At 38.0% G+C, this 27,451-nt stretch overlaps 1 protein-coding gene across 11 annotated transcripts in view; it reads left to right on the top strand.

Annotated features, from left to right (window-relative positions):
- myt1l (myelin transcription factor 1 like) overlaps positions 1–27,451 on the top strand; it is a 303,857-nt gene that overhangs the window by 249,530 nt on the left and 26,876 nt on the right. For all 11 annotated transcript variants that reach the window (XM_031902860.1, XM_031902863.1, XM_031902856.1 and 8 more), the window contains 5 exons: positions 12,254–12,388; positions 14,347–14,437; positions 16,638–16,745; positions 18,147–18,358; positions 21,248–21,498. In XM_031902860.1, coding sequence (XP_031758720.1) covers positions 12,254–12,388; positions 14,347–14,437; positions 16,638–16,745; positions 18,147–18,358; positions 21,248–21,498 — 797 coding nt within the window. The remainder of the gene's footprint in view (positions 1–12,253; positions 12,389–14,346; positions 14,438–16,637; positions 16,746–18,146; positions 18,359–21,247; positions 21,499–27,451) is intronic.

Genomic DNA, 27,451 nt, shown 5'->3' with positions numbered 1-27,451 from the left:
ATTAGCACTCCTCTTATTAAAAAATGGGGTACTGTTTGCAGAGTGTAGCATAGCCATCTTTTTCCAGTCTTCCAGGCATCCCCTGTTGGGCTTTTCTGTTCTGTGTATGTGCCCTCATAAAAATTCTGCAGGGAACATTAGGGAGTATAAATAAAAAAAACTGGTGGCACAATGCTCAGCAAACAAAACTCTGGGATGGTGTGTTTTTTTTTAAGAAGAAAAAGTCCACCCAAGGAAGCGGGTAAGCAACTAGAATCCCTGTGGATTTTAGTAGCCCCTATGTGGACTGGCAGCCTACAGGAGGTTCTGTTTGGCAGTACACCTGGTTTTTGTGCAACCAGAATGTGCCTCCAAGCCAGGAATTAAAAATTAAGCACCTGGTAGGCCACTGGGAGCAATATCCAAGAGGTTGGTGAGCATGTTGCCCCTGAGCCACTGGTTGGGGATCACTGGTATAGAGTAAGGCCACTTCCAAAAAGGGCAAATTTTCGGCCCATGCTCAAAAAAACGTATTGATGTGCCTGCACCTACAGCCATTGCGTCAGCCCAGGTGAGGGCACACAAAGTGGAATTGGCATGAAGGTGGTGCAGGCTAAGAATCCGCCCCCTTTGTGGCATTGGCCTACAACATACTATGTAAATCAGAACCTGAAAAAAGGTTGAAAAAAACTGAAAAGGTTTCAAATATACATGACAATAATAGGCTATAGTAGGTGTGCAGAGGACAAGCAAATATTTTGAGATAACAGGTAACAGTTTAGCAGTTTTAGTATATGGAGGGAAATCTGTGTATTGAAGTATATTGAGAAACAATACACAAACTCAACAATAAAAGTTGTCTGAAGAGTGGTTGCTGTTGTCAATGAGTACGGCTTTAAGAATCAGGATGAATTAGAGTGGGCAGTCTATAACTGGGGAAAGTCATAGTTACATAGTTCCAAGTAAACCCAACACGCACAAACCTATACTGACCTATCTATACACTCACATACATAAACCATATATACCAACATCAATAATAACTGTAGATTTAAGTATTACAAGAGCCTTGGATATTTGCAGTTTGCCCAGGAGCAGTAACCGATAACAACCAATAAAAAGGTTTGCTTTCAAACAGGTGACCAGTAACTGCTACCTGCTGATTGGTTGCTATAGGTTACTGCTCCTGGGCAAACTTAGCCTTTTATTACATAACCCCATAAGTGTTTAGAAGCATCTCCGTTAAAATAACATACAACAAATGGAAGCAACATCACAGACAGTTTACATGGATGTTAGAGTTCAGAGTCAAAAGTGGCTCCTCTAATGGCCGGTGACAATACATGAAGGTAAGCTGAAATGTTCCACAATAGCTTTCTTTCAATATCCAGTAGCTATATTTATTTCGGCTATTAAGTGTTCTTCTTTTAAAGTGTTCTACAGAAGAGTCGAGCAAAAGAAATCCGTATACACTGTATAGATAGATACCGATAAGTAGCTATTACAGATAATTTGCTGTAACTATCCATCGTATTTATTTTCCTTGTGGTCTTCACAGAAACGTTCACAATTCTTGCCACTCTGTATTGCCTGTCTATTATCTCAATACACTGGGATCACTTATGAATGGATTGTAGGGTGCTTTACTTGCTAAATTCCAATAGTCATAAAATATTTCCCCTTTATCAGGTTTTTTTGAGTGTTTTTATGCCTTGTGCCACTTATTATGCCATGCTCAACTGAGCTGTGTTACCCACAAGTAGGCGCAAGAGGTTAAACAACTGCCCCCTGTCTTTGTGATTTATGATTAAGGTACAGAGCCAGTCTGCAGCTTCTGCAAGGGGCAGCCAAACCCCTGTTAACCGGAATCTAGAAACTTGTAACTGTCAGACTCCCTGCAGTCTATCTGTCATTCAGGCAAGTCACTGAGATGTTTCTAACTGGACTCAATAAGTCAGAATTTAGAAAAAAATATAAAAAAAGATCAATTGCAAACTGTCTGAGAATATCATTGCCCAGATTTCTGCATGAACTGCAATGTTTAAAGCCTTTATTCTTCCATGGCTGGACAATGAACCACACCTTTCATGAGGTAGAATCAAGGAAGTGCAATAACATATGGGACGTTAGGAAGTATTTAAAGAAGAATAGATGCCCGTGATAGAGGAGATTTATTGTGGCCAACTAATCTGGTGTGTCATTGCTGTAAGCTTTAATGGGAAGTGAAAGTTCAAAGTTCTTTTTAAACAAACATATTATATTACAAAGGATGTATTGCAATGCTTCCATAATCTACGTCTTTTTGTGTTGCTGATACCCTAGTCATGCTACGTGGCACTTGGGCATGTTTCTGATGCGTGCTGGAGTCAGCCAAAGGGGATGTTCATCTTTTACTAAGTCCTATTAGAGTGGTAGGAGTTTGCAAAAGAAGAACTTTACCTATTATAATCATTAAAAAAATGCCTTCTTTATATTATATAATTTGTTAAATCCCCCTACCCATTTCTCCAGGATAGGATATGCCACCATTGGAATGGTTTGCCAGCCCCCCTTCCACCACACATGTAGATGTTGTTGGCCAGGACATAGGTTAAGCACTTCTGCTCATGCTTGGTCCCTTTGTCATACATTGTCAGCCAATCAGATTAAGGCCCAGACATGCACAGTAGTGCTCTAACTGCCAATTCTGCTCTATCTTCCCTGCTGCCAATCTCTGTGTCTGCACTGAACCCTGAGTTGTGTTAGTGCTTAATTTTAATTGAACTTTCTGGAACATTGCAAAAGCTGAACATCCCCTTTAAACCCTGTATCTGTTGGTCACCTTCAAGCTGAATGTATTGATGCTTGAATGCTTGATATGGGCAATTTTTCTAGTGCCATTTAGCTCCTTTGTTAGTAAATAAACCCTTCAGCTTTCTACCAAAGTAGGCAGAACCAGCAAACTAGCACCGAGTATACTTACAGTCTCCTCTCCATACCCATTCACGTGAATTTAAAAACAATATTTCACAACCAGACATGTATATTTCCAACCAGACAATGCTATGATACAGTTTACTACCAGAAGGACATTATTTGTCAAGTAAGACTTGTTGCACTCTTTGTTTCACAAACTTGGCTGCCAATTACGTTATGCTCTTTATTGACAAAAAGATAAAGATGAGTTAATCCTGACTGCGCGCTATAGGAATGGATAAATAAGGGAATATAGGGGCAGTGACTGCACATTAATTATCCTAAGATACCTGGGCAGTAGGCATTATTTGAGATTCGAGTCATGATGTGTCTTATGTTAAGATCAATAGTAATTTCTCTCTTTAACGCATTTCACTTGCTTTGTTCCTTTGCGAGAACACCACCTTGAGAGTAATCCAATAAAGCAGCAGAAAGGTAAATTCAAATGGCATCAAATAAAGAAGGAGGTGCACAGATTGTATTTCTCCATCTTACACCCGGCTGGAATTTGCATGCAAACACCAGACTCTTCCTAACTTTCATTCTCGCCGAACTTCTTTTATCTTGCTTTTTATTTTCCTCAATTACATTTTGGGCAAGGCAAAATATATTATTATTGATTGCAGAAAACAAGATGTGAGCACATAAAAGCTAATAAAATGAGAATATAATAAAGCTCGCTGGTGCCTCTCTGATGTAAATGATATAACGACTCACAGAGCTGGCTGTAAATATTTTATCGTATTTGTTCCTCAGACGTGTAAGGCTCTGGGAGAGTGCTAATAATGAATATTTACCATTGATAAACCGGATAGTCAGGCTTGGTCTGCTTGGGAGCACAACTATAAATCTCTGAAAATGGCTTTCGGAGCAGACAGTCATTAATACATATTCTTGTTCTTGTGCTACTGATTTGTTTTTGGTTAACAGTCCTGCTCGGTCCTTTCGTCTAGGAATGTTCAGGGTAAACTAATAATATTAATGTAGCTGCTTTTTGAATACTCCTCCCTAGATGTATTTTTTGCTTTAGGGACGGCCAACTTTCAGTGCTCTAAATCAGGCATGTCACAGAGAGACGAATTAAGTTGAATGAGGGTTGTGAGGGCTGTATACATTCTGGCAGTAACATAACAGTATATATGGGGTTAAAATAAATCAAATATAATCACATCCAGCCCAAAATTCAGTGTACCAACTCACTAAATGTGGAAAGTGGACCAGCCTCAGAGCTTCAGGTAAGGGTGTGAAAAACCATATCAATCAAAAAACAAAATACAGGTACTGGACCCCTTATCTGGAAACCCATTATCCAGAAAGTTCTGAATTACAGAAAGGCTGTCTCCCATAGACTCCATTTTAATCAATAATTGGGTTTATTTAATGGTTAAATGATTCCCTTTTCTCTGTAATAATAAAACAGTACCTGTACTTGATCCCAACTAAGATATAATTACCCCTTATTGGGGGCAGAACAGTCCTATTGGGTTTATTTAATGGTTAAATGATTCCCTTTTCTCTGTAATAATAAAACAGTACCTGTACTTGATCCCAACTAAGATATAATTACCCCTTATTGGGGGCAGAACAGCCCTATTGGGTTTATTTAATGGTTAAATGATTCCCTTTTCTCTGTAATAATAAAACAGTACCTGTACTTGATCTCAACTAAGATATAATTACCCCTTATTGGGGGCAGAACAGCCCTATTGGGTTTATTTAATGGTTAAATGATTCCCTTTTCTCTGTAATAATAAAACAGTACCTGTAATTGATCCCAACTAAGATATAATTACCCCTTATTGGGGGCAGAACAGTCCTATTGGGTTTATTTCATGGTTAAATGATTCCCTTTTCTCTGTAATAATAAAACAGTACCTGTACTTGATCCCAACTAAGATATAATTACCCCTTATTGGGGGCAGAACAGCCCTATTGGGTTTATTTAATGGTTAAATTATTCCCTTTTCTCTGTAATAATAAAACAGTACCTGCACTTGATCCCAACTAAGATATAATTAATCCTTATTGGAGGAAAAACAATCCTATTGGGTTTAATTACTGTTTAAATAATTTTTTTTGTAGACTTAAGTTAGGAGATCTGAATTACGGAAAAACTCCTTTTCCGGAAACCCCCAGGTCCCAAGTATTCTGGATAATGGGTCCCATACCTGTACTTTATTTGAGCAATATCGCTATTGCCTTACGCATTTCATTCTAGACAAGCACTTAATCACAGGCTAGACTTAAAACATAATTACATTTACAATGACTGCATGCATCATATGACTTGATGACAATGATCAGTTTATGTATATCAGTTTAACTAAGCTCTAGTCATAAATAAAACTATTGTCAGAAGCAGCTTCCATGCTATTCAAATTACTCAGAAGATAAGTAGTAAAGAACAGTTTAATGGCAAATGAGAAAAGTGATTGGCGGCCACAAAGTGGGAAAGGGGGTGCCATTCATCCCCCAAATACAAGTTGGATAAGCCAGCTTTAAATGTTCAACAACTACAGTTCATCCATCTGCTTCATTTAATTCAGTTGCACATCTGGAGCACAAGCTTTGCCTTTACCGGTTCTACTGAACACTCACCTATTCCCATCCTCTTCTTTTTCTTTATCCTTCATCCTACTCTTCAGCTTTAAATCTCCTTGTCATTGTTTTTTTAATTCTTCCTTTTCTGTACTGTTTTAACCCTTATTTTGCCTTACCATATGTTTTTCTCTTGTGCCTTCTGTTGATGGGTCTTGTGCCTTCTGTTGATGGGTCTTGAAGAGCAAATGGAAGGTCTCAGGAGTTTGATTTTCTGTATACAAAAATAAAGAAAGACATAACTATGGCTAAAATTCTCTTTTTCTTTGCTTAAATAGCAAATAATGAAAAAAAAAATTAGTCGCTCAGCCCCTGCTCCCTAGGTAGAGAACGCATTACAGCATTCCCATGCTAAATGGCATATAGGCTTTTTTTCAGTCCTCCTAAAGTCCATGATACTGTATGTATACAATTAGCAATATTTGAAAATCCTTGGCAATATTCAATCAAGAGACTTGATCTAAGTACAAAGCTTTCCATCATGTTGTGTTTTATGAGCCTCTTTAAATGTAAAGTACTGGGCATTTGATTTTGGTTATAGGATTGTTGAAATAGTTCTGTGCGTTTGGTCAAAAATAGAAGTTTCCAGGGATAAATCAGAAAAAGATCAAATTGTAGAACCTTTTTGTGTGGTTTCTTTATAAAATACAGAGTAAACTTTGGAGGCCTTTTACTAACAATGAGATTTACTATGCGATAAAACTGCGACAATTCTGAATCTGATAATATGTCTAAAACTTGTCGAGATCATGTAGAAATCAGTGGCAGATGTCCTTTCCTTTCCCTGGAAGATCTTTCTTTGCTTAAAAATACAAGATGTTTTTCGGATTTTTGACGCTGGTTTTTCTGCAACAATTCGAAAAAGATGCTTTTTGAGTTTGCATTTTTTGATAAATGTCAGACATTCATGGAGATGAGTTGAATTTTTAAAAGAAAAAAAATGAGAAAAATTAGAGGTTCAGTAAATCTGCCCCTTTATCTATCAGGGGCGGGCCGGGCGGGCCGAGCCGACCGGGCGCCCTAGGCAACCCAGTCGGCCACCTCGCCCCTGCACCTGTGCTAACGCGATAGTTTGCGAAGCGATAGTTTATTGTCCCCGCCGAGTAATCACAAGCGGCGGGGGCAATGAAACCAGAGCACAGCACAGACTAGGGGGCTGATTTACTAATCCACGAATCCGAACGAGAAAAATTCAGATTGGAAAACGAACATTTTGCGACTTTTTCGTATTTTTTGCAATTTTTTCGTCGCCGTTACGACTTTTCCGTAAATTGTCGCGACTTTTTCCGTAACCGGTACGACTTTCGCGAATTGTCGTGACTTTTTCATAGCATTACAAATTTTGTGAATCATTGCGACTTTTTCATTGCCATTATGACTTTCGGGAATTGTTGCGACTTTTTCATTGCCATTATGACTTGTGTGAATTGTCGCAACTTTTTCATAGCCATTACGACTTTCGCGAATTGTCGCAACTTTCGTATTGAGAGCTCAAAAAAGTCGCAAAGTACTGATCATTACGAAAAAAACGCATTTGGACGCTTTTCGGACGTTTGTGGATTAGTAAATGTGCCCCTAGGGGTAGGCAAGAGAAGCTTCTGCCTGGCGCCCCCTAGTCGTTGCGCCCTAGGCAGCTGCCTCTTCTGCGTACCCCTAGTTCTGGCCCTGTTATCTATACATTTGACTCACAGGGCTAAACATGTCCCACCATGTCCCACCATGTCCCACCATGTCACTCCATATTACTCCACTTATAAAGTCATTTATCACACCAATTTCCATAATGATTACCATAATGCATTGTAATACTCTGCATGTGGTTTCACCAGGTCCATAATGAAAAGCGCCAGTCAGGAGAATTTCTTTTATAATAAAGGGCCTTTATTCCATCTTGGCCAAATACTGGATGGCACAAGCAACATTTCAGACCCCAACCGGCCTTTTTTTCAAGCTTTTTTCAAGTGGTTTCACCAGTACATACAGTCTATCAGATTACAAATCATATTTTATACTTTGTCACAGTGTTTGGCGCATTAACTATGCCCTGCCTCATGAATAACATAATCTGGACAAAATTGTGGAAACCATAATTCTGAACACGAATGCTCCAAAGTATAGAACTTGGCTTGTAAAATCAAGTCCATTGTCTTTTTTGCTGCAAAGAATGAGAAAGAGGCTGAATTACATAATGACACATTCAGAGCTGATGGACTGATGATTTCTATCGACGCCTGAGGCTTTCTCCTCTTTTCAATGCTGATCTGAAATTAACAAGCCATTTCTATCTGGCTGTGTGTTAGGCACATCCAGGAGGAAACTATCCACGTGTTTTGCATCTGCTTGGGGAAATAAATGCTTTCTCTACTTCCTTTCTTACATCCTCGCAAACCATTTTCCCTCATTCATCCTCCTAATGAATTGTGCTTCTCTGGCTATTTTATAATATTTATGACACATAAAAATATTGAGAACATACTCCAGCCTCATTCCTACTATCCTACCTTGGGTATTAAATATATCCTAGAGCAAAGCTTTCACACTCCCCAAATGATGAACTAGCAGCCATTATAGTTAAGTGTCCAGTCTATTATGCAATACAGGTATGGGATCCATTATCCGGAAACCCATTATCCAGAAAGCTACAAATTATTGTATTATAAGCAAATCATCCTAATTTTTAAAAATGATTTCCTTTTTCACTTTAATAATAAAACAGTACCTTGTACTTGATCCCAACTAAGATGTAATTAATCCATTAATCCCTATTGGGGACAAATCAATCCTATTGGGTTTAACTATTGTTTAAACAATTTTTTAGTTGACTTAAGGTATGGAGATCCAAATTATATAAAGACCCCTTATCCGGAAAACCCCAGGTACCGAGCATTCTGGATAACAGGCCCCATACCAGTACTTGCATGTGGATAAGGGCTATGTAAAATCTGCTCTACCTCAGGCAACAAATTCTTTCCCACCGGCAATAATGTAAATTGCTATGGGAAAATATACGTGCATCTACGTTTTTCCTTGAGAGTCAACTTCAGGCTCAAACTCCTTTCTTTTCTCTGGTGCAGGGAGAAAAGTCAGAATTCTACAGCTCTCGCTTTCAAAAACCGTTTTTTACATCTTAAGATGGAAACTTAGGTCTGCTGGAATGACCTAGTGAATAAAGCCTATTATATGATTCCCATATATATACATATTTATACTGGTTGATCATGTCTGCCCTTAAGTACCTCTTCTCAAACCCCAACTTGGTCAGTCTTTCTAAGATCTTCCATACCCTTTACCAGCTTAGCTGCCCTTCTTTATACTGCCTTTAATTAAATAAATGATCCCTACAGGTGCTCTGGAACTAGGGAGTCCTTTACTCTATACTTGCTCTGAGCAGGCAGGAAGAACAGGGCTCCCTTTGCCCATTGCCCCTTTAGGTGCTTCCAATAGCAGCAAACTTTATAAGTTTTGGAAGAAGCATAATTTGTAGCAAGCAAAATGATGCTGTAATTTTGGGAAAGAATTCTGCACGTTGGATCAAAACATGGCAAGAAGCACTAAATATTTGCACATTGTACTGAGTTAGTAAAGTAGCCCTTTTATCTTGTAATGTCTGTAAATGTGCCCGACCATCATAACAGTTTTGAGAAATCTAAAAATAGATTGGATGGCTGGGAATCCTTATGGATTTCCCAGTTTGTTCTGCAATAAATCAGCACCCTAGTCTGGATACAGAGCTTGTGTTAGAGGATTCCAGCTTAAAAGAAACTGGGGAATTTAATGCTGCTCTCATTCTTTTTTTTTTTACCTTCCAAGAGTGATGAGACAAGGCTCCTGACCCAGCAGGGAAGCTGATGTATAGTAATGAGCTCCTTCCCACTCAGAAATCTGAATTACTGCACTTCTCTCTGAGATGAATACAAATTGTTCCAAAATCTTACTGGTCAATTAGTTGCAAATCCTAGGACGGGGTTTGAGCACTAATACATTCTCTAAGGAACGGGTCGGCTTTATACAGAGAACTGGTTTTATATATTCCTTCGTTCAACAGAAATAAGAAACAGTAATGACTGCAGAGTTGAACTGAACACAGTCCAGGCCACTCTATCATCATTTGATTATTTTCCTATTTTCCTAACAGATCTATGCGGATATATATTTTCCTCTTGTTTTGGGCTAATGAAACAGCCCGTGCTGCCTCCTGTTGAGTATAATGCTATAATAAACTTCTTTGTCTATAATAGTGTTACTGACTGATGCAATTTTAGTTTTGGCTTAGCTGCCATTGGGGGTCATTTACCAAGACCCTCAGAAGATTGCGGCCTTTAGTGATCATGGGCAGTGCACTGTTTCGCAGGGGGGGCTGGCTGTACTCTGCATCTCATCCACAGCAAGGTGCAGAGGGTGTAGACCAGCCATCTTCTTACTGCCAGCAATAGGAAAGGTGGTAAGCAAATGGCCCCATTGTAGCCTGCATCTGCTGCTTCTTAATTCCCTCTGAATGTCATGCAAGTTATACAAGAGGTAGGGGTTAATAGAGGGGTCCCTTTACGCTTTCCAATTGACCTTAATGAATACAGTGCTGCTAAAGGCAAGCAGCGTTGTACTCTTGGGGATGGCCATGTCCGGGCTCGCCATCTGTGTATTCCGGCAAATGCCATAGGGGCAGCTGTAAGATGCCATAGACAGTCACTATTTATTGGGTTGGTGGGGGGCTGTTTGGGCCTCTGTGTACTTGAAATGCCAGGGCCTATTTTAAATCTCTGTATGGGCCTGGGGGTGGCCACAGAGCTTTGCACTCCATAACTTATACAGGAATACCAAGAAATTGTGTCTAGCTACTATCAGGGGCTAAGAACAATTCTGCAAGGAACTGTTTGTGTATTGTGCTGTTCAAAGTTCTATATTTTTACATTAATATGATTTATAAAGGGTTTTAGAGCGACTGACAAAATACAAATAATTAATGGGGGAATCTGGGAAGCATCAGAGGAAGAATAAACATTTGCAACAGCAACACAGAATAATAACACTTGGCAATGTACTATTGCTCATTAGACGATTGGGTGGTGCATTCTCGGCAGCCATTGTGCTTTGTTTAAAGACCCGCTTAAAAGTTTGTTTTTTTTATCAGGAAATAACTGCTTTGCCAGTAATAACGTTTTATTACATACACAGCGCATAGGCGCATACTTTAACATGTGCAGTCTGTTCTTTCCTCCTGAAGATAAGTCACTAAATACATCTCTATTAAATAAATGCTAATCCGTGCAAGGAAAAAAAAAACATTCACGTTGTGCATATCTTTTACATTAACGAATTTTACATTCCCCCATAAAACTGTATATTGTAATTTTATAATAAAAAACAAAACTTTTATGATTATTCTCCATCTTCGGAGAAATGGGAGCTTCGGCATTGCTGAAGTTACAAGTACAGATCTTCTCGCCGAAATGGAAATGAACTCCCTGTACAGAATGTTGCCTGGATGGAATGTATATCACAATAGATTAGCTTTATGCTTATCATGGTTAATTATTCCTGCCCCTGTCGGGAGATGTAATTCAAACACAGACAGGCAGCTATACAGTGCAGATTTCAGAATGAGTTCACTAATCCTTGTTAGGGCCCCTATGGGTTTATAGAATGGAAGCTGGTCCTAGAGCTCATATTATAGGACCAGGGGGGAATATATGGCTCAGTCCATAGTAGGAAGAGGAGATGTATGCCTTTGCAGTCTTAAAAGTACAGTTTGCAGCACTGACTATACAGACCTCTAATAAACTCAATTATACTTTTATAACAAAATGGTTTTGCTGCTCTATCTTTAAGGAGAATGATCCATAGAAATATTATTTAATCGCTTGCTTGGGTTCAATGTTCTCTCTATCTTGCTAGACTTGATATATTATAGGGTATATTGTGTAAAGTAACAGTTGTTCTCATTAGTCCCAATAATAATATCATCAAATGCAAGGATTGTCAAGCTTTTTTACCCTCTCCAGCTGCCTACTTTCCTGCCTCTCTTTCATCAGGTCAGGTGGCTCTATGGTGTCATAGTTCCAGGTGTATGGCACAGGTGACAGCTTGCATTAGAGGTTCCTCCTATGTGACAACAGGACCAACTCAGTTCTAGTTTCCTATACAATGGGTCCCTAATTGGCGAGGTATCACCAGGGCACTGGCTCCTACCTTACTCCTTGTTGGAGCCTTAGATGCTCAACTAGCTGGCCTATGACTATCTCTCACAACCTACCCTGAGCTCCACAGATGTAGCCTACCACTAGCTAACCTAACTACTTGGCTCACATACCTTGTTCCCTCTGGGGGTGACAGAGCTTCTTGGCATAATCCACTCTTATCTTCTTCACATAGCCATAGAGAAAGCAGACCAATGTCCTCACCCTTTTATAGGGAATCCTATTTTGAGTGCCACAGAGGGGAACCTGCTCTAGAGCTTCATTACGGGATTTTCCTGTTAATTCTGCAAAATTCTGTAATAAACAGAAAAACATTGACTTTATTGGTTGTACAGTACTGTATATAAATATACATATAAGCTAGTGACTATTATAATGTTCTTATTGGCTTCAGGTTGGTGTTGCCCTGTGTATGTTAGATCTCCCTTCTTCTGTAAAGACTTTTATTGTCACATTTAGTAAATCCAAGTACAGTTATTTGCATGATACCAGGTATGCACAACAAATAATGTGCTTTGTTATTCCAGATCCTTCTAGAACAGAGAAGAAAGAGAGCAAGTGCCCCACTCCTGGATGTGATGGGACTGGACACGTGACTGGTTTATATCCACATCACCGGAGTTTATCAGGGTGCCCGCACAAAGACCGGGTACCTCCAGAAAGTAAGTCTTGTTTCCTTTATCCAAAGGGCTTTTTTGTTTTGTATAATGTCATGTACAGCAGTGAGCTAAGGACAAAGTTTTACCAGACAGGACAAAACAGGGATTTAGAAATATGAATGAATGGCCATTAACAAAACAGTGTTCCATCCGGAGAAAACTCTTTAACAAGTAGAATAACAGCTAGTTAAATGAAAGGATAAATAGAAAAATGATAGTGGGTGAGAGAGGTATAGATAAAGAAAGGAGATAAAAGAAGACAATTAAGAGAATAACAGACTAATGGATGTAAGTTATTATGTGATGTTGGTTGATAGTTGAGCTTTGAAGCACAGTGTTATTGTGATAGGTCTATAGCACGTAACTGTTGTGATTACCGGCACAATTACAAACCAAAATGACTGATGCAGATTCCTCCCACTCCTGAGAATAGGGATGACTCTTGTCCATACCCACATCAATTTCAAGTGCCTATCGTGGTTTAAAAGCTACTTGGGAAGATTGCTGTTCTCAGGAATGAGAAGTGATCCGTGGGCTTTTCTTGTAGCGGTGATTACAAAGCCTTGTGTCATCGTTCTTAAAATATCTGCAACATTAATGATACTAAACTAAAATAAGCAAAATAAATAGCTGTAATGTTATTATATATAACGATAACAAACCTCAGTTGAAAAAAGAGAGTGCCCCGTTTGTTTCCTTTGTACTTTAATAACGTCCTACCATTATGGAAAGGTGAACTAGGGGAGAGTAGCACAATCTAAGGCTTCCCAATATGTATGGCTCTTAAGCCTGGGCTTCTGAAACCTCAGTTATGCCCATTTTTCAATTTGCATTATTTCAAGTGTAATGCCTTTTTAATGTAGCTACCATTAATATTATGCTATGCACTATTAAGGCACCCGAGGGCCCTGCACAAGGCATAGCACACTTGGACCTAAAGAATAGGGCATAGACATCACTCACACACCGATCCATGGAAATTACACCAGAAGGGCTTCCACACAATTGCAACGCTTGCTTGTGGCACAATGACACTTGCATTCTGGTAAAAGAAAATTGCATTGTGGGAAGGATATGTGGCAGTTTGCTCACTGCATCTGCAGACATAAATGAGCCTGTATAACACCTTATACCCCCATGCAGTCAAATGTGTCTGAAGTACCATCTATGTGGTACACTCTTGCTAAAAAAAGATTTACAACAAAGGGGAAAGGAAGGACCCAACATAGACCCAAATATTTGGCCTGTCTAGCTTAAGAATGAAAACCATAGAGTTTTAATGCTTAAAACAAGGGAAAAAATGATACAATCCCTATTCATTGGATTCATGTTGAACAAGGGGGGGGGGGTATACTGCCCCTTTAAACAGTGTGCATGTCTCATCACTCTGTGTTCTACTACTAAATGTATGCATTGCTCTGCAAAGATGTAGCCAGGCTCAGTGCAGGTCTTTAACACACCAGCAGTAAAGACATCTGGGATACAATTACTTAACCTACTTCCAAAAGAGAGATGCAGTCTTGCTCCTGGGGCTTTTACTTACATGAATATATCCCAGTTACTGGCGGCAGGTGGATGCCTCACCAGAAGAATGATCTGGCTGAAGGGTTAGAACCTGGCACTGGCGCCACCATGATCAGCCATCCTTTCCTGATTAGGTGCACCGTGGCATTTAATAACCATTTTACTTTCATGTTTCTGCTGCCCTTATAACATCTGCCCTTGTAATTGCAGCTCATAATTTGTTGGTGGGGCAGTTGTTCAAAGTGTTCTTCATGCCATGTTCTTCATACTCTTCATGAGTATTGCCTAGCCAAGCCATGCTTTAAAACCAAGCCCCCACTTGCAATATTGCATCAAATATTCTCTTGAGGATCTGATAATAGGCTTCTAACTTTAACATTCATTAATTTCCTTTAAACATTCATATTTTTCCCTTTTTTACTTGTTTTTCTGTCAAGTTCTTGCCATGCATGAAAATGTTCTAAAGTGCCCTACACCAGGCTGCACCGGGAGAGGCCATGTGAACAGCAACAGGAACTCTCACAGAAGGTAGGAGCAACTCTCTGAAACTGCTACAGATGGAGATTTCTACTAAAGCAGCATATTTCCCCCCTGCTCCCCTCTGAATTGAAAGGATGACAGCTGGTGCTTACTATGCTTTCTTACAGTACAGAAAAGTTTCACTACTTTGTCACATAACAAGATCAAAAATCTGCCATATAGGGAGTTTTTGGCATAAGCTACTACTCCAGAAAAGTGTTCTTGAATGTGTCCTTTCAAAGAGCTTTTGTGCTTATTTTCTTCCCAGAAAGAAAGTCATATCCCCAATATTTATTTTTTTTATAAAAAATACAAGTAATGAATATTTAAAGAATTATTTTTTTAAAGATTAAATTTAAAATTGTCCAGTTTATGGAATTTTGCCAAAGGTTTATCATTTTTTTTTGCTTTTTTCTATTGTATTTTATTTGCATTTCATTATATAAAATGTGTATTTTCATATTTTTTTAATTAAATAGTCTATGGGGAAAAGCTTGGGTATATAGTGACTAATGTACCCCCTATTGTAAAATATAAGGATATTCATGAGTTGAACATCATATCAAATATTTATCATATAAAACATATAAAAACTTGAGGCCGAAGGCCACTGGTCATCGAACTCCAAAGTGACTTCTAATATTCTCATACTTTATAACAGGGGGTACTTTGTTTATTATACAAGTTTCAGTCTGAGTAATGTGAAGTGTGTACAGTATATGTATATATATATATATATATAACACTTCAAAATAGGTGCACCCTTTGAAAAAGAGCAAACACTTGGGTGCTTGTAGCAAAATTCACTCATTTGTGAGATCTGAGCAGAAGGTGAAGAGAGGTAAGCAGTTACTAAGGTGACTTATATCAGGAAGTGTTGGACTGTCGGGCACAGGCTTATACATAATAGCTCACAGCTCCATGCACGTTATGCTTTTTCCTCTCGCAGGCAACAGTATTGGAGCATAACAAATCTGTCTAGCAACATCTCTCCTCAACGGCAGTGGTTTTCTGACACTCTGTCTGGTCCAATGAGTTTACAATGTGGTATATGCGCATTATGGATTGTTGTTTTTAATGTCACACTACTGGTCACATAATTTATTTTAGTCTTATCATATCGTTTTGCAACATTTTTTTTCTATTTCTTTACTTGTCTTTCTGATATGACACACAATGCAGTTTAAAGGTGCAGACTTAGCTTTATTTGCACACATGACGTGGTTTACTGGAGGGGTCATATTGAGGATGTCGCATACTACACTTTGGCGCCAATTTTGGTTTTATATGTCCATTATTATACACTATGTTGATGTTCCTGAAGAAGGCTTCAAAATGGAGCTGAAATGTTAAATAAATACCATTTGTTTTCTAATAAAAAAGACCTGCAAGTGCTGGACAGTAATTTACTATATATATATAGTATATTATCATTATTCTATTAGTCATTGTTGAGTAAATCTAGTAGATTTGGTAAAGGCATGTATTTATACTCTACTGGCACCTTACACCCCCTCCAAAGTCAGAGAGTAGAACATTGGTGTTGTTGGGCATCTTGAACTTCTTCAGGCCCTCTTCTTTTGTGGTCACAGACACATGCACAGTTAAAACCAGGGTTACCTGCTTATGCTTCTCTAATGATCTTGCAGAGAAGAAGACCTGAAGTGGCAAGAGATGCCTGCTCGCCAGTTACAGTGATAGGTGCAGTTGTCAGACTCGCTGGTGGGGCAGTTTGGGAAGAGGCCTGGGGATGCCAGTAGGCTTTGGTTCTTCATTAAATTAAACTTATGATGTCAGTTATAACATACAGATATACATACAGTAAAAGTATTCTTCTTTTCCTACACTGCCCAAGACACTGTCTATCAAATATTATTGCATCCTGAATTTTGATTTTATTCTACACCCAGTTACTATAATATAATAGTACAATATGTTTTGGATATTTTTGCATATTTTCTACATATATATATATATATACACTTAATTAGATGTGATCACAGGTTGGTCCAAGTATAGTAACCAATCAACATGTAGCTTCTCTACTGCCCTTGGAATAATGGTGAATATTTGAATGATTAGAAAACCTGGACCAAACTTTGCCTTTGTTATTGCATTTCCCCCAGTATTAAACCTTGATGAATATATAAATATACAAGCAAACTAAAGGTATAAAGTTTGTCAACATCTTTTACCCCTTTTGTTGCAGTCTTTCAGGATGTCCAATTGCTGCAGCAGAAAAACTAGCAAAAGCTCAAGAGAAACATCAGAGCTGTGATGCTTCCAAAACCAACCAAGCATCGGATCGTGTTTTAAGGTGCTCTTGGCATCTTATAAAATGTTAATGCATGCAAGTGCTTAAAAAAATGTGTAGCCGCTATGTTCCCAAATATATTTCTCTGTGTATTTGTAACCCCCCAGTACAGCCTATGTATTCATAAAATATTTCTGTGTGCCAGCTTTTCAACCCTTTTCTGTCAGTTGATCAAATATAAGGCATTTAGTTTTGCTTTCATTTTAAAAATGCAATGGTATTGTTTGTTCTTCCTTAGCGCTTCTGATCTTGTAGTTGAATTAGACCTCACCTGGCAACAATGTAGAAAAAGTAATAAATCCTGCTCTGTGCCTTGTGACATAGTTGCTCTGCTCCCAACCACAATCCCTACCATAAAGCAAGACAGGATTGTTGTGCTTTTTCTTTCCAATATGGAAGCAGATATTGTCACATGACTATTAGAAGATATATGTTTTATTCTAACGACAGTTTTCCTCTCAATACAAAGAACTCCCCCACATGGTATGTAGTGATGAGCGAATTTTTTCGCCAGGCATGGATTTGCAGCGAATTTCTGCATTTCGCCATTAGTGAATAGTTTTGCGGAACCTCATCAAAAATCCGGCGCGAAAAAATTTGTTGCGTGTCAAAAAAGTCAAATTGGGCATAGTCGCGGTCGCGTCAATAAAAGACGCAACAAAAATAGATGCGCGCAACGTTTTGTGGATTTTTCGCCATTTCGCAAATTTTCCCACAAAGCGAAACAGGACAGATTCACTCATCACTAATGGTATATTATGATAATGTATTGTACAGTTTATTGGCTCTTCTATTTTTTTACTTTTGGGCCACATATTTTCAAATTAGATTTTTTCCAAATCCAGATTTTAGAGATTCATCAATCTAAAACAAATCGTGAAAATTTGAATGGAAAAATTCAGTAGGTATAAACCAGCCAAGTTTCTGAAGAAGGTGTATAATTAACATTTAAGCTATTTTTAATTCAAATTTTTAAAAAAGTCGAAGCTCTAACAATGAATGGAGCCACATGATTTTAGCGGCAATTGATTTTTTGCAAATTAAAAGCAAGCAAGTTTTTTAAATTCAACTAGCATGTTTTTATAAATATGCTAGTTTTAGAGAAAAAATTAAGACTGAAAGAAATCTTGAAAAAAATCTTCCTCAATCAAATTTTAAAAATTGCTTGAATTTGAAAATTGACAAATTGATCTCCCTGTAATTTGAGTTAGAATTAATGATGCTCCTATTGTGAAACTTTAGCAGAAGTTTTTACCTTATTTGAGGAGATCATGTAGACCCACCCTAAACAGCATGGAGACCCAATTTAGGGTCTGAATGCAAAAGACTTTGCAAAGGCCGTTCATTTGGAGAAATTTAAATATATAAAATCGACAAATTATATGTTTTTCATTTGTTTTCCAGGCCTATGTGCTTTGTTAAGCAATTAGAAATCCCTCAGTATGGCTACCGGAATAACGTTTCAACTACCACACCTCGCTCTAACTTGGCCAAAGAGTTGGAGAAATACTCGAAGACCACATTTGACTACAATAACTATGAAAACCATGCATACGGGAAAAGGGCTATCGCTCCAAAAGTGCAATCCAGGGATATATCCCCAAAAGGATATGATGGTAAGATCCCTTCTCAATAATAAGCAGGTATAGCACTTTGGTTCAGAGCATGATGGCTACCCGCTTACTTCTTGTTATTGACTATAATCCTCAATGTTGTGGAGAAGAATAGGACAGATATTCCTGTATCAGCAGTGTCAGATGGAACAAAGTAAATGCAGTGTAAGGTACACCTGTGCTGATCCAGATGTTCCTGTCAGGGAAAGCTGAGAGTTCTTGTTGAATAACAGCTGGCGGGCCACAGGTTTCATATCCCTGAGGTAAAGTACACAATGAGAAGCTGCAGTTTGGGGGGTGCCAAATAATCATATCTTTTTTGATGCAGCATTTATTTATTGAATAAAAATACTGCCCCGAACAAGAGCTTTGGTGTTCTCTCCTGAGGTACTACCATCTTCACACAGTGTCTGGCAAGATTTCCTTCCCAGCTACAGTCAGCCAATAAAAGGGCAACCATTTGGGGGGTTTAACCTTGAAAGCAAGCAAGTTGCAGGTAGAACTCAGTCCCTTTGTAAAATGAATAATGAAGCAGTAGAATTCTTAATGAATCAGATAAAAGTGAGTGTAGGACTGGCCAGATCGGGGGTGACTCTGATGTAGTTGGCCAGCTTGAAGTATATTGCAATATATGGGCAAACAATTCCTGATTTGCTCAAAGGGGAGGGTATTTCTAGGTAACTGAATGTCTATTGTTCTATATATATTGGTAATGGATGAGTGTAGAGGATCTCTTGTTGCTGTCTATAGGATTTTTCTCCTTACCATATGTAATGCAGACAGTATGTAGGCATAGAGATTTTACAATATGTGGCACTTAAAGTGTTAAAGTCATACTTCTTAGCGTAAACATGTCAGTGTCGGATTAGCTGGATTAATAGAAGTGTGAAAACTATACATATGTATATATGTGTGTATTGTATATAACAATTAGAGATTTGGGTTCAGTGAGTTTGGTGTTGCCGAAAATGACTTGATCTTTTCCATATTACTATATTGTACAAATGTGTGAATATATGTTTTTGTTCTTTTATTAAACTTATTAAAATATAAGTTACAAAAAAAAGATTATTCACTATATGTGGGTATCTGAAACTTATATAAAACCTACGCGCATTACTAAACAGGATTTCCACCAGTAATGGGGAGCTTTCTTAAATAGCGGCCTTATCACTTTAAGAAAGAGCTGTAGGTGTTAAATGTGTTGGTAGCACTTGTTTGATGATATAACCATGAACTCCTACATATCCAGCACAGTAAAGGCAAGTGCATATTTCATCAAATATCTGTGCATGTGCACAAAATGCAATGATTTACAGGCGTATAAATGTAGGTAAGGGATCCTTATTATTAATGAAATATTTATAAAGTGATAAAGTATTCTGCAGCACTGTGCAATGGGGATCGGATGTACTTGGACTTGTTACAATCTAAATAAATCATACTGTTACCGAGGGATACAGGGCCCTGCCTACAAGCCCTTGCAGCAGAGTTGGCAGGAGTAGGGTACAAAAGTTCAGGAGAAAGAAGAAACTGCAACTGCAGAGGTTACAGAGTTACAAGAGGTGCCTTGTACCCACAGTGGCTCCAAGTGGCATGGCACCATCTGTAGAGTAGAAAGGGTGCAGTGAGTGTGAGGTATTGGGTTAACTTCTGCCCATATTCTTATGTACAGAGCTTCATAGTCATGACTTCGGAGACTTCTCTCCTTTACAGAAAAAACTAGAAAGGTCTATACCAGTGCTACTACAAAAAGCGGTTTGCAAAAACAGGGGTACATTACATGGGGGTTCAGATGAAAGTAGGCTCTATTGAATTGCTTTTAGATGCAATATGCCAGCAAACCTAGAGGTTCTGAAATTGCTGCTGTATATATAGATTGCATAGGAGAGAATCTCACCTTGACAATGAGGGAGTAGAATGAAGAGTGGAGTGACTGGGACCACTCTTCTTTTTCTGTTTTAGCTGAGTAGGGGGATAAAAATGATGTAATGTTGCATATCTACCACAATTCTTCATCCCTTAACACCAAATTTGTGACTGAAAAGTGTGTTTTAATTAAAGACCCCATTATAGGGTGGATGTTAATATTCAAATTTAGAGCATCAGCCATCAACATGTCCCATCTCTGGTTGATATGGGCTACTGGTACAAAAACTATCTTACCTCAGAGATAAGGCTTCCATCTGATCTAATAATGGGACTGAAATTCTATCGTCCCCCTTCTGTACCCCAAATGTTTCTCTAGACATCTTTATAGCAGTTGTAGTAATGTAAAACATTTTCCCTCATATGTAATAAAAGCTTGCCTGGTAGCAGTAACCAAGAGCAACAAATAATAAATTCTACCTGCTGATTGTTTTCTATGGGTTACTGCTCCTGGTCAAACGTAGTGCCTTTTATTACATAACCCCATTTATATCTATGAGGCTAAATGTTTTATGTTGCAAAAAAATGCTGCACAGGACATCCAAAATAAAATGTTGTGATTTATTGTGTAGTCCAACATTATGGTCAGTCACACATTGTGACCTTCCTCAGGGTAAAAGTCATTATCTGTTTGTCCCTGAGGGAGTTCATAATATGTGACTGAAACTTTTGATCACCCAATAATACTAGTATTGGAAGTCCTGCAAGCGCAGTATATTTTGGTTCTTGTAAATTAACAAATCTAATCAACCATTAAATCCTAGCGGCCAGGAACCTGCTCCAAACAGGCACCAAAGGAATATTCTGAAGATACTTTTTTACTAGCATTTTGTCCTGTCTATTGAAATTTTTGGACTAGTAACAATCTTTTTGCCTAAATTAACAAAGAAGTATGTTGGTCGTGCAATAAAAAGTTACTGAAGGTCCCACAAAATCTCAACTAATGTAAAATTTCCCTTCCAGCGAAACGTTATTGTAAGAATTCCAGCCCAACAAGCAGCACAACAAGCAGCTATGCCCCCAGCAGCAGCAGTAGCAATATGAGCTGTGGCGGAGGAAGCAGCGCCAGCAGCACGTGTAGCAAGAGCAGCTTCGATTATACACATGACATGGAAGCGGCCCACATGGCTGCCACAGCCATCCTCAACCTGTCTACACGTTGCAGAGAGATGCCTCAGAACCTCTCCACCAAACCTCAAGATCTCTGCTCCAGGGTAAACACAACCACGCTTTGTTTTCCTATCACAATTTAACATGCTTATGAATTCTGCAACTCAAAGCAATTTGTTTTATAGCATTGCATAACTACTTGATTTTTAGTACAGGTATGTGATCTATTATCTGGAATATTTGGGACCTAGGGTTTTCTCAATAAAGAGTCTTAAAGCAAAACTAAACCCTAAAAATATATATGGCTAGAAATGCCATATTTTATATACTAAATTGACTGCACTGGTTTAAATTTTAGCATCTCTATAGTAGCAATGATATAGGTCTTTACAGTTGTCACAGGAGCTCCCAATCTTGGATACTGTTAGAACCTTCCGGGACACCACACATGCTCAGTAGGCTCTGAGCAGCTGTTGAGAAGCTGAGCTTAGGGGTCGTTGCAAATTATCAAGCAGAAAATGAGGTTGTCCTGTCATAAAAGCTAACGCTACAGGGCTAATTATTCAATTCTGATGCAATTGCCCTGGTTTCAGATCTGTCATGTAAAGTGAATCTGAATGAATTACTAATCAGCCTTTTACTGTTACATTTATATTCTATGGATCCAGTATATTTCGAGTCGGTCCCCAAGCTCAGTAACTGACAGCAGCACAGAGTATGTGCACGGAATCAGCAGAAAAGAAGATGGGGGGCTACTGGGGCATCTTTGGGGGCACAAATCTTCCCTGCTAAAGGGCTGTGGTTGCCTTGGGCTGGTACAGAAGCCCAAAACATAATGTACAACATTTCTGCCTTACTTCTTTAGTTAGGCTTTAGTTCTCCTTTAATGTAACTAATACATTACAGCTGCTAAAAAAACATTTCAACATTAAAAAGATAGAATTGTTTTGTCACCAACATAGGTCTATTCTTACCATTAAGAAATGAGAACTCTCTCAAAAAAATTAGAATTGCTTGCTTAAAATAGGGCTCTGTGGGATATGGCATTCCCATTTTTGAGAGCTGTATGAATATTGGGTTTCTGCATAACAGATCCCATAGCTGTGTTTAATTTACTGTACTAACCTACATAAAGTGTGGGGGTCCTGCTAAACCACTATGCTGCCACCCCATCCCTGCTACCCAACCCTACCCACTTCTTTAACCCAACCCAGGGACCTGCAAAACCAAAAGTGATGAAAGGTGGATCAACTAGGTCAGGGGGGAAATAACCTTTTAACTCAGATGAGCCTGCAATTGACCCCGGTACCCAGACAGGATACCTGTAAACCACCCACAGTGTCAGGGAATAGGGGACTTTTTGCCCAAATCTGATTCATTTGCAGATATTCTACAGGTACCCAACCCAATGTAGGACTCTAACCTATAGCAATGAACCAGCTGGTAGAATTTTCTAGTCCTATGTTTGGAAACAGCCTACTGATTAGCTGCTGTTGGGTTATTAGACCTTATGCAAACTTTATGACTCAAAGTATTCATATATCTCCCTACGATATAAGCCTCCCCTAACCACCTGTATTTCCTATTTTTAAATTCTGATCTGTCAAATCTTAATCCAAGAAGTGATAAATACTTTGTTTCCATCAGTTCATGGATGAGGCATACCATGTTCCAACCTGTGTGTATGATTTAAATCTGAAATAAGGGGCAAATACATTTTTACCCTACATATTCCTAGCTCTTATCTGTATTCTGAAGCAAGTCTTTTTCAAATGATGGTCGGTAGAACGGCAGATCTGACCTTACTGTAACACTGCGAGGATTTCTCTATTAATCTACAAGGAACTTAATTTATATTACTTAACGCTCTCCAAAGGCATCTTAACCTCTCTCTGACTTTCTATTCTGCCTGACTAGGTATCTTCCAAACATTAATGCTGTCAGTTAAATTGACAATCAGATCCCTCTCCTTATATTTGTCAATAGTAAAGACCTCTTGATCTTTTACCCACTCTCTGAAACTTTTAAGTACAAATTTTTTTCTCTTTTTTTTTTCTTTTATTTGAGTTTATCTTTAAATGAAATATCTTCATCATTTTTACATTTTCAATTCATAATCTGACCAAACATTTATATTATGAAAATTTTCAACACAGTTAAACATTAGAAGTCTACTATAACCATGCTGTGATGATAGAATCAACAGTAAAATATGATTTATGGATTTTTATTTTTTAAATTGAATTTGTTTTATCTTTACAATTATTTGACACGATGCTCATTTTATTTTATTGGTTGACAGTGATCATGAATTTTATAAGGCTCTTTTTTTTAATTAATTTTCCTCTTAAGGAATGTACCAGGTTTTGTTTACAGAAAATTATAGCAATATCTGTTTGTTTCCCATTTGTTTAACACAGCTCTATTGGCCACTATACATATCATTTTTCCATTTCAACGATGGATATTTCTTCTGGAAAATACTAAAAATGCATCTTGTTTTGTTTATACTTTATATTTCCAAGACTTAGCAAATATGCATCTGGCCACAAGCGTTCTTATTACACCAAGGAAAGGATCAATTTTTTGATTTTGGTTAACATAATAGGTGTTGGTTTTGTTTTTATTTTACTATGTAATTTAACCATAATTATCTTTGTTCTGTTGAGTTTTATTGTCTAGAAAAAATGTTAGCTCTTTAGATAATCTTAGATTTAATGATTCTGGGAAGTGCAGTAACATAAGTTGAGAGATATTCTTCCTTGAGCAATATGGGGCATATATCTTGATACCCCACACTAGTTGTTGGTTTGTGACTCTGGATAAGAGAAGGAACTGTTAAAGGGGTGGTTCACCTTTAAAGGAGAAGGAAAGGTAAAAACTAAGTAAGCTTTATTAGAAAGGTCTATGTAAATACAGCCATAAACACTCAGCTGCACTACCAAAAGAAACACAGGATTTTTTTTCTCCTTTTTTGTAAACATGTTCTTTGGTATCAGACTTCCTCTCTCAGAAAAATCCTTCATCCCTGGGGCCAGAATCTATGCAGTTCTCTCCTCTCTGCCTTCTCCTGCACCCCCCTCCCATAACAATTCATAAAACTCACTCCCCCCTCCCTTAGGAATGTGTAATCTGAGCTATAATGGCTAGAGCTGCAGCAGGATGCTATGAAGACCAAGCTAAAATGGCAGCTGCAATCTTAAACAAACAGAGAAAGCTTCTAGAGCTGATTACTCAGGTATGGTAAAGCTTTCTGCAGAATAAATATAGTGTTTTAGGTGGCACTAATGCAACAAATCTATTGCCAGTAAAATGCCAAAATGACTTTCCTGCTCCTTTAGGTTGACTTTTAATATGTTATAGAATGGTCATTTGTTATGTCATGGTTATTTGTTATTTTTTATTTGTCATTTAAACCCTTCCCTGGTTTGCTAAGGTAATTTGGACCCTAGCAACCAAATAGCAAACTGAAAAGCTGCTAAACAAGAATTAAAAAACCTAAAAAAACCCACAAATAATAAAAAATAAAGACCAATTGCCAACTATCTTAGAATAGCACTCTCAACATTATACTAAAAGTTAACTCAAAGGTGAACAGCCCCTTTAATTCTATTAGAGTGAGGAAATGAGGCTTCTCTGCTATAGGGCTTAGTCCATTAAACCTGCTAGCCCTCATCTTCATCTCAAGGTCATTGTTATCTAATCATCTTATTAATATGCACTAGCTGTTTGAACAAATTCCATTGATATAAACCAAATATGCTTGGCCTATATAAGATGAGTTTGTATATTTGAATAAAAACAGTCAGCATACAGTGTTGTTAAATATTACACGATCAGATCATGATATTCCTATGTGAACTATATTGGTGTAAAGCCTAAAGAAGTGTTGTTTGTGTATTAGTTTGTATTCAGCAATACTGAACAAGCCTGAATTCTCACCAAATGATTTTGAATAAGGACAATCCATGTTTTTGCACCATAAGGGATTGGTCATAATAGGACACATTTTCTACCAATAACTCCCCTTTACTAATTCTCCAGGATGAGTCCTAGTACCAGCCCTATTGATGTGTATATGTAGCTCAGTCTCCTTCAGGTGTCTCTATCAGGACATCCATATCTCAACATGACAGTGAAGGGAGATTAAACTGCAAAGTTATGTATTGCCACAACAACATCAAATGGCCTTTATCAGCAATTTTGTGAGGTCATGTGCCAACTAAATAGTAAATTTGGCCACACTCCTAAAGTGATTCATCATTCAGTCCTCTAGATACAATTGCATGCAATATAATAAATCAGTCTGCAAGGCCAGTCCTAGTCAATATGATCTAGCTAATGGGATATCCTACTAGGGACAGATCTAATCTATCAAGAACCGTGAATTCAGCAACATCCCGTTTGGACCCTCACAAAAATAGCTTCATCATTTGAATGAAGTTGAAATATATAGTTGATTCCATTTTTAAATCTTCATAACACTGTGATTCATTGGATAAATATGCTATTTTAATACTGGATTTCCCAGGGCTTTGGTACAATAGATTAACTAAATGACTAGATCTTGTACGTGGTAACGGCAACAACATATATTCAACAATCATCCACTTGAGAAGACAAATAGAAAATACAATAAATGTCTCATATTTAAGGCCATTATTTTGAGACTGTACTTGCCCTTAGTCCTCCTAATTCCTCTTATCTTCCCAGTTCCTCAACTAAATCAGTATGTAGTTAAGTAATTCTGACTTATCAACCTTTTGTACTGATTGATCCACCTGAGATCCCAAGTGGATATTCTGGAAGGATCCATCTGTTTCTTACAGTGTTTTTGGCATTGCAGAATGAGTGCAAACCATGGAAGCGAAGTGATTTTAGGGAAGCCAACAAAACATGGATTAACATTTTTGGATAAAATAATATGGTTATTAGTATAAAAATAGCAGGAGGAATAGAACAAAATCTTTACATAAAGATATGTATAATTCAATATTAGGGAGAAAATGTTCATTTCAAGCCATTTGTGCTTTTATTTTAATAAAGCTAACATCTAGTTCTCATAATGTCTTTCTTTCTAAATATCTTGCAGGCTTTTTTTTTTGTAGGCAGTTCCATTTATTATATTAGTTCTCAATTTTTGCACTTATTATGTCTTGCTGATTGTAATGCATGCATTTTTTTTCTTTTTTGCATTTTTGCCCCTTGATTTTTAAATTTTTAACCTACAGCATTGCTTTGAAAAATGAATTACAACCCTTGATTTTTTTATGAAGAGGATATATCATACTTGCCCTGCAGATTTCCTTCACATTCTTTTGATAAAATATGGTGCAGCCTCACCTATAAATTCTCTTCAAGTATTGCATGATGTACCGCAAGGAAGATGCTTACACATGCAATTTGAACTTCGGAATATCACGGGCTACCAGAAATAAAATCAAATGTGATTCACCCCTATCAGTTCCATCCATCACGTTGGCAGATTAGTGACATCCCATCTCTTTTTAGTTGTTTTACCTTCAATTCTAAACTGTTAACTGACCTTTTCACTCTTAGGTTCATTGCCATAACATTTGTTCTCAAGGGTATCCATAGGTTACCGGTTACAGGCAGTTTCTCCTGTAAAAAGAGTGGAAATAATACTTTTAGGTCTTGCCAAATGTATTTGTAGCCTACTATTCTAGCATATGTATCCCAGTGTAGATAGCAGTTGCTGTGGCATTTAGTGGGTGCTTGTAAAGATAACATTAAAATATATTACACACAGGGCCACCATTGAGGAGTATCAAGGGAAACTGCAGTCAGGGGCCCCAAGAGACAAATGTCATGGGTTATGGGGGGGCCTAGAAGCATTTGAGGACCGGGTTTTGTCATAATGAGTATAACTAAGGGGGCCTGAGTGGATCATAGGCATGGCCATGCATGTGTAGGCCATTTTTTTCCATTAGGTCCTGTTACATGTGTAGTTTTTTACATTACTATATTTCGGGTGGGTATTTAGTTGTTTTGGAAAGGTTTTTTTTGGAGGGGTAAGAGTAAGAAGTTTGCTTTTAT

Source organism: Xenopus tropicalis, chromosome 5 (assembly GCF_000004195.4).
Source record: "Xenopus tropicalis strain Nigerian chromosome 5, UCB_Xtro_10.0, whole genome shotgun sequence".
NCBI classification, from domain to species: domain Eukaryota; kingdom Metazoa; phylum Chordata; class Amphibia; order Anura; family Pipidae; genus Xenopus; species Xenopus tropicalis.
Note: the sequence above shows the minus strand (reverse complement) of the source record. Positions and strands in the feature narration are given on the sequence as shown.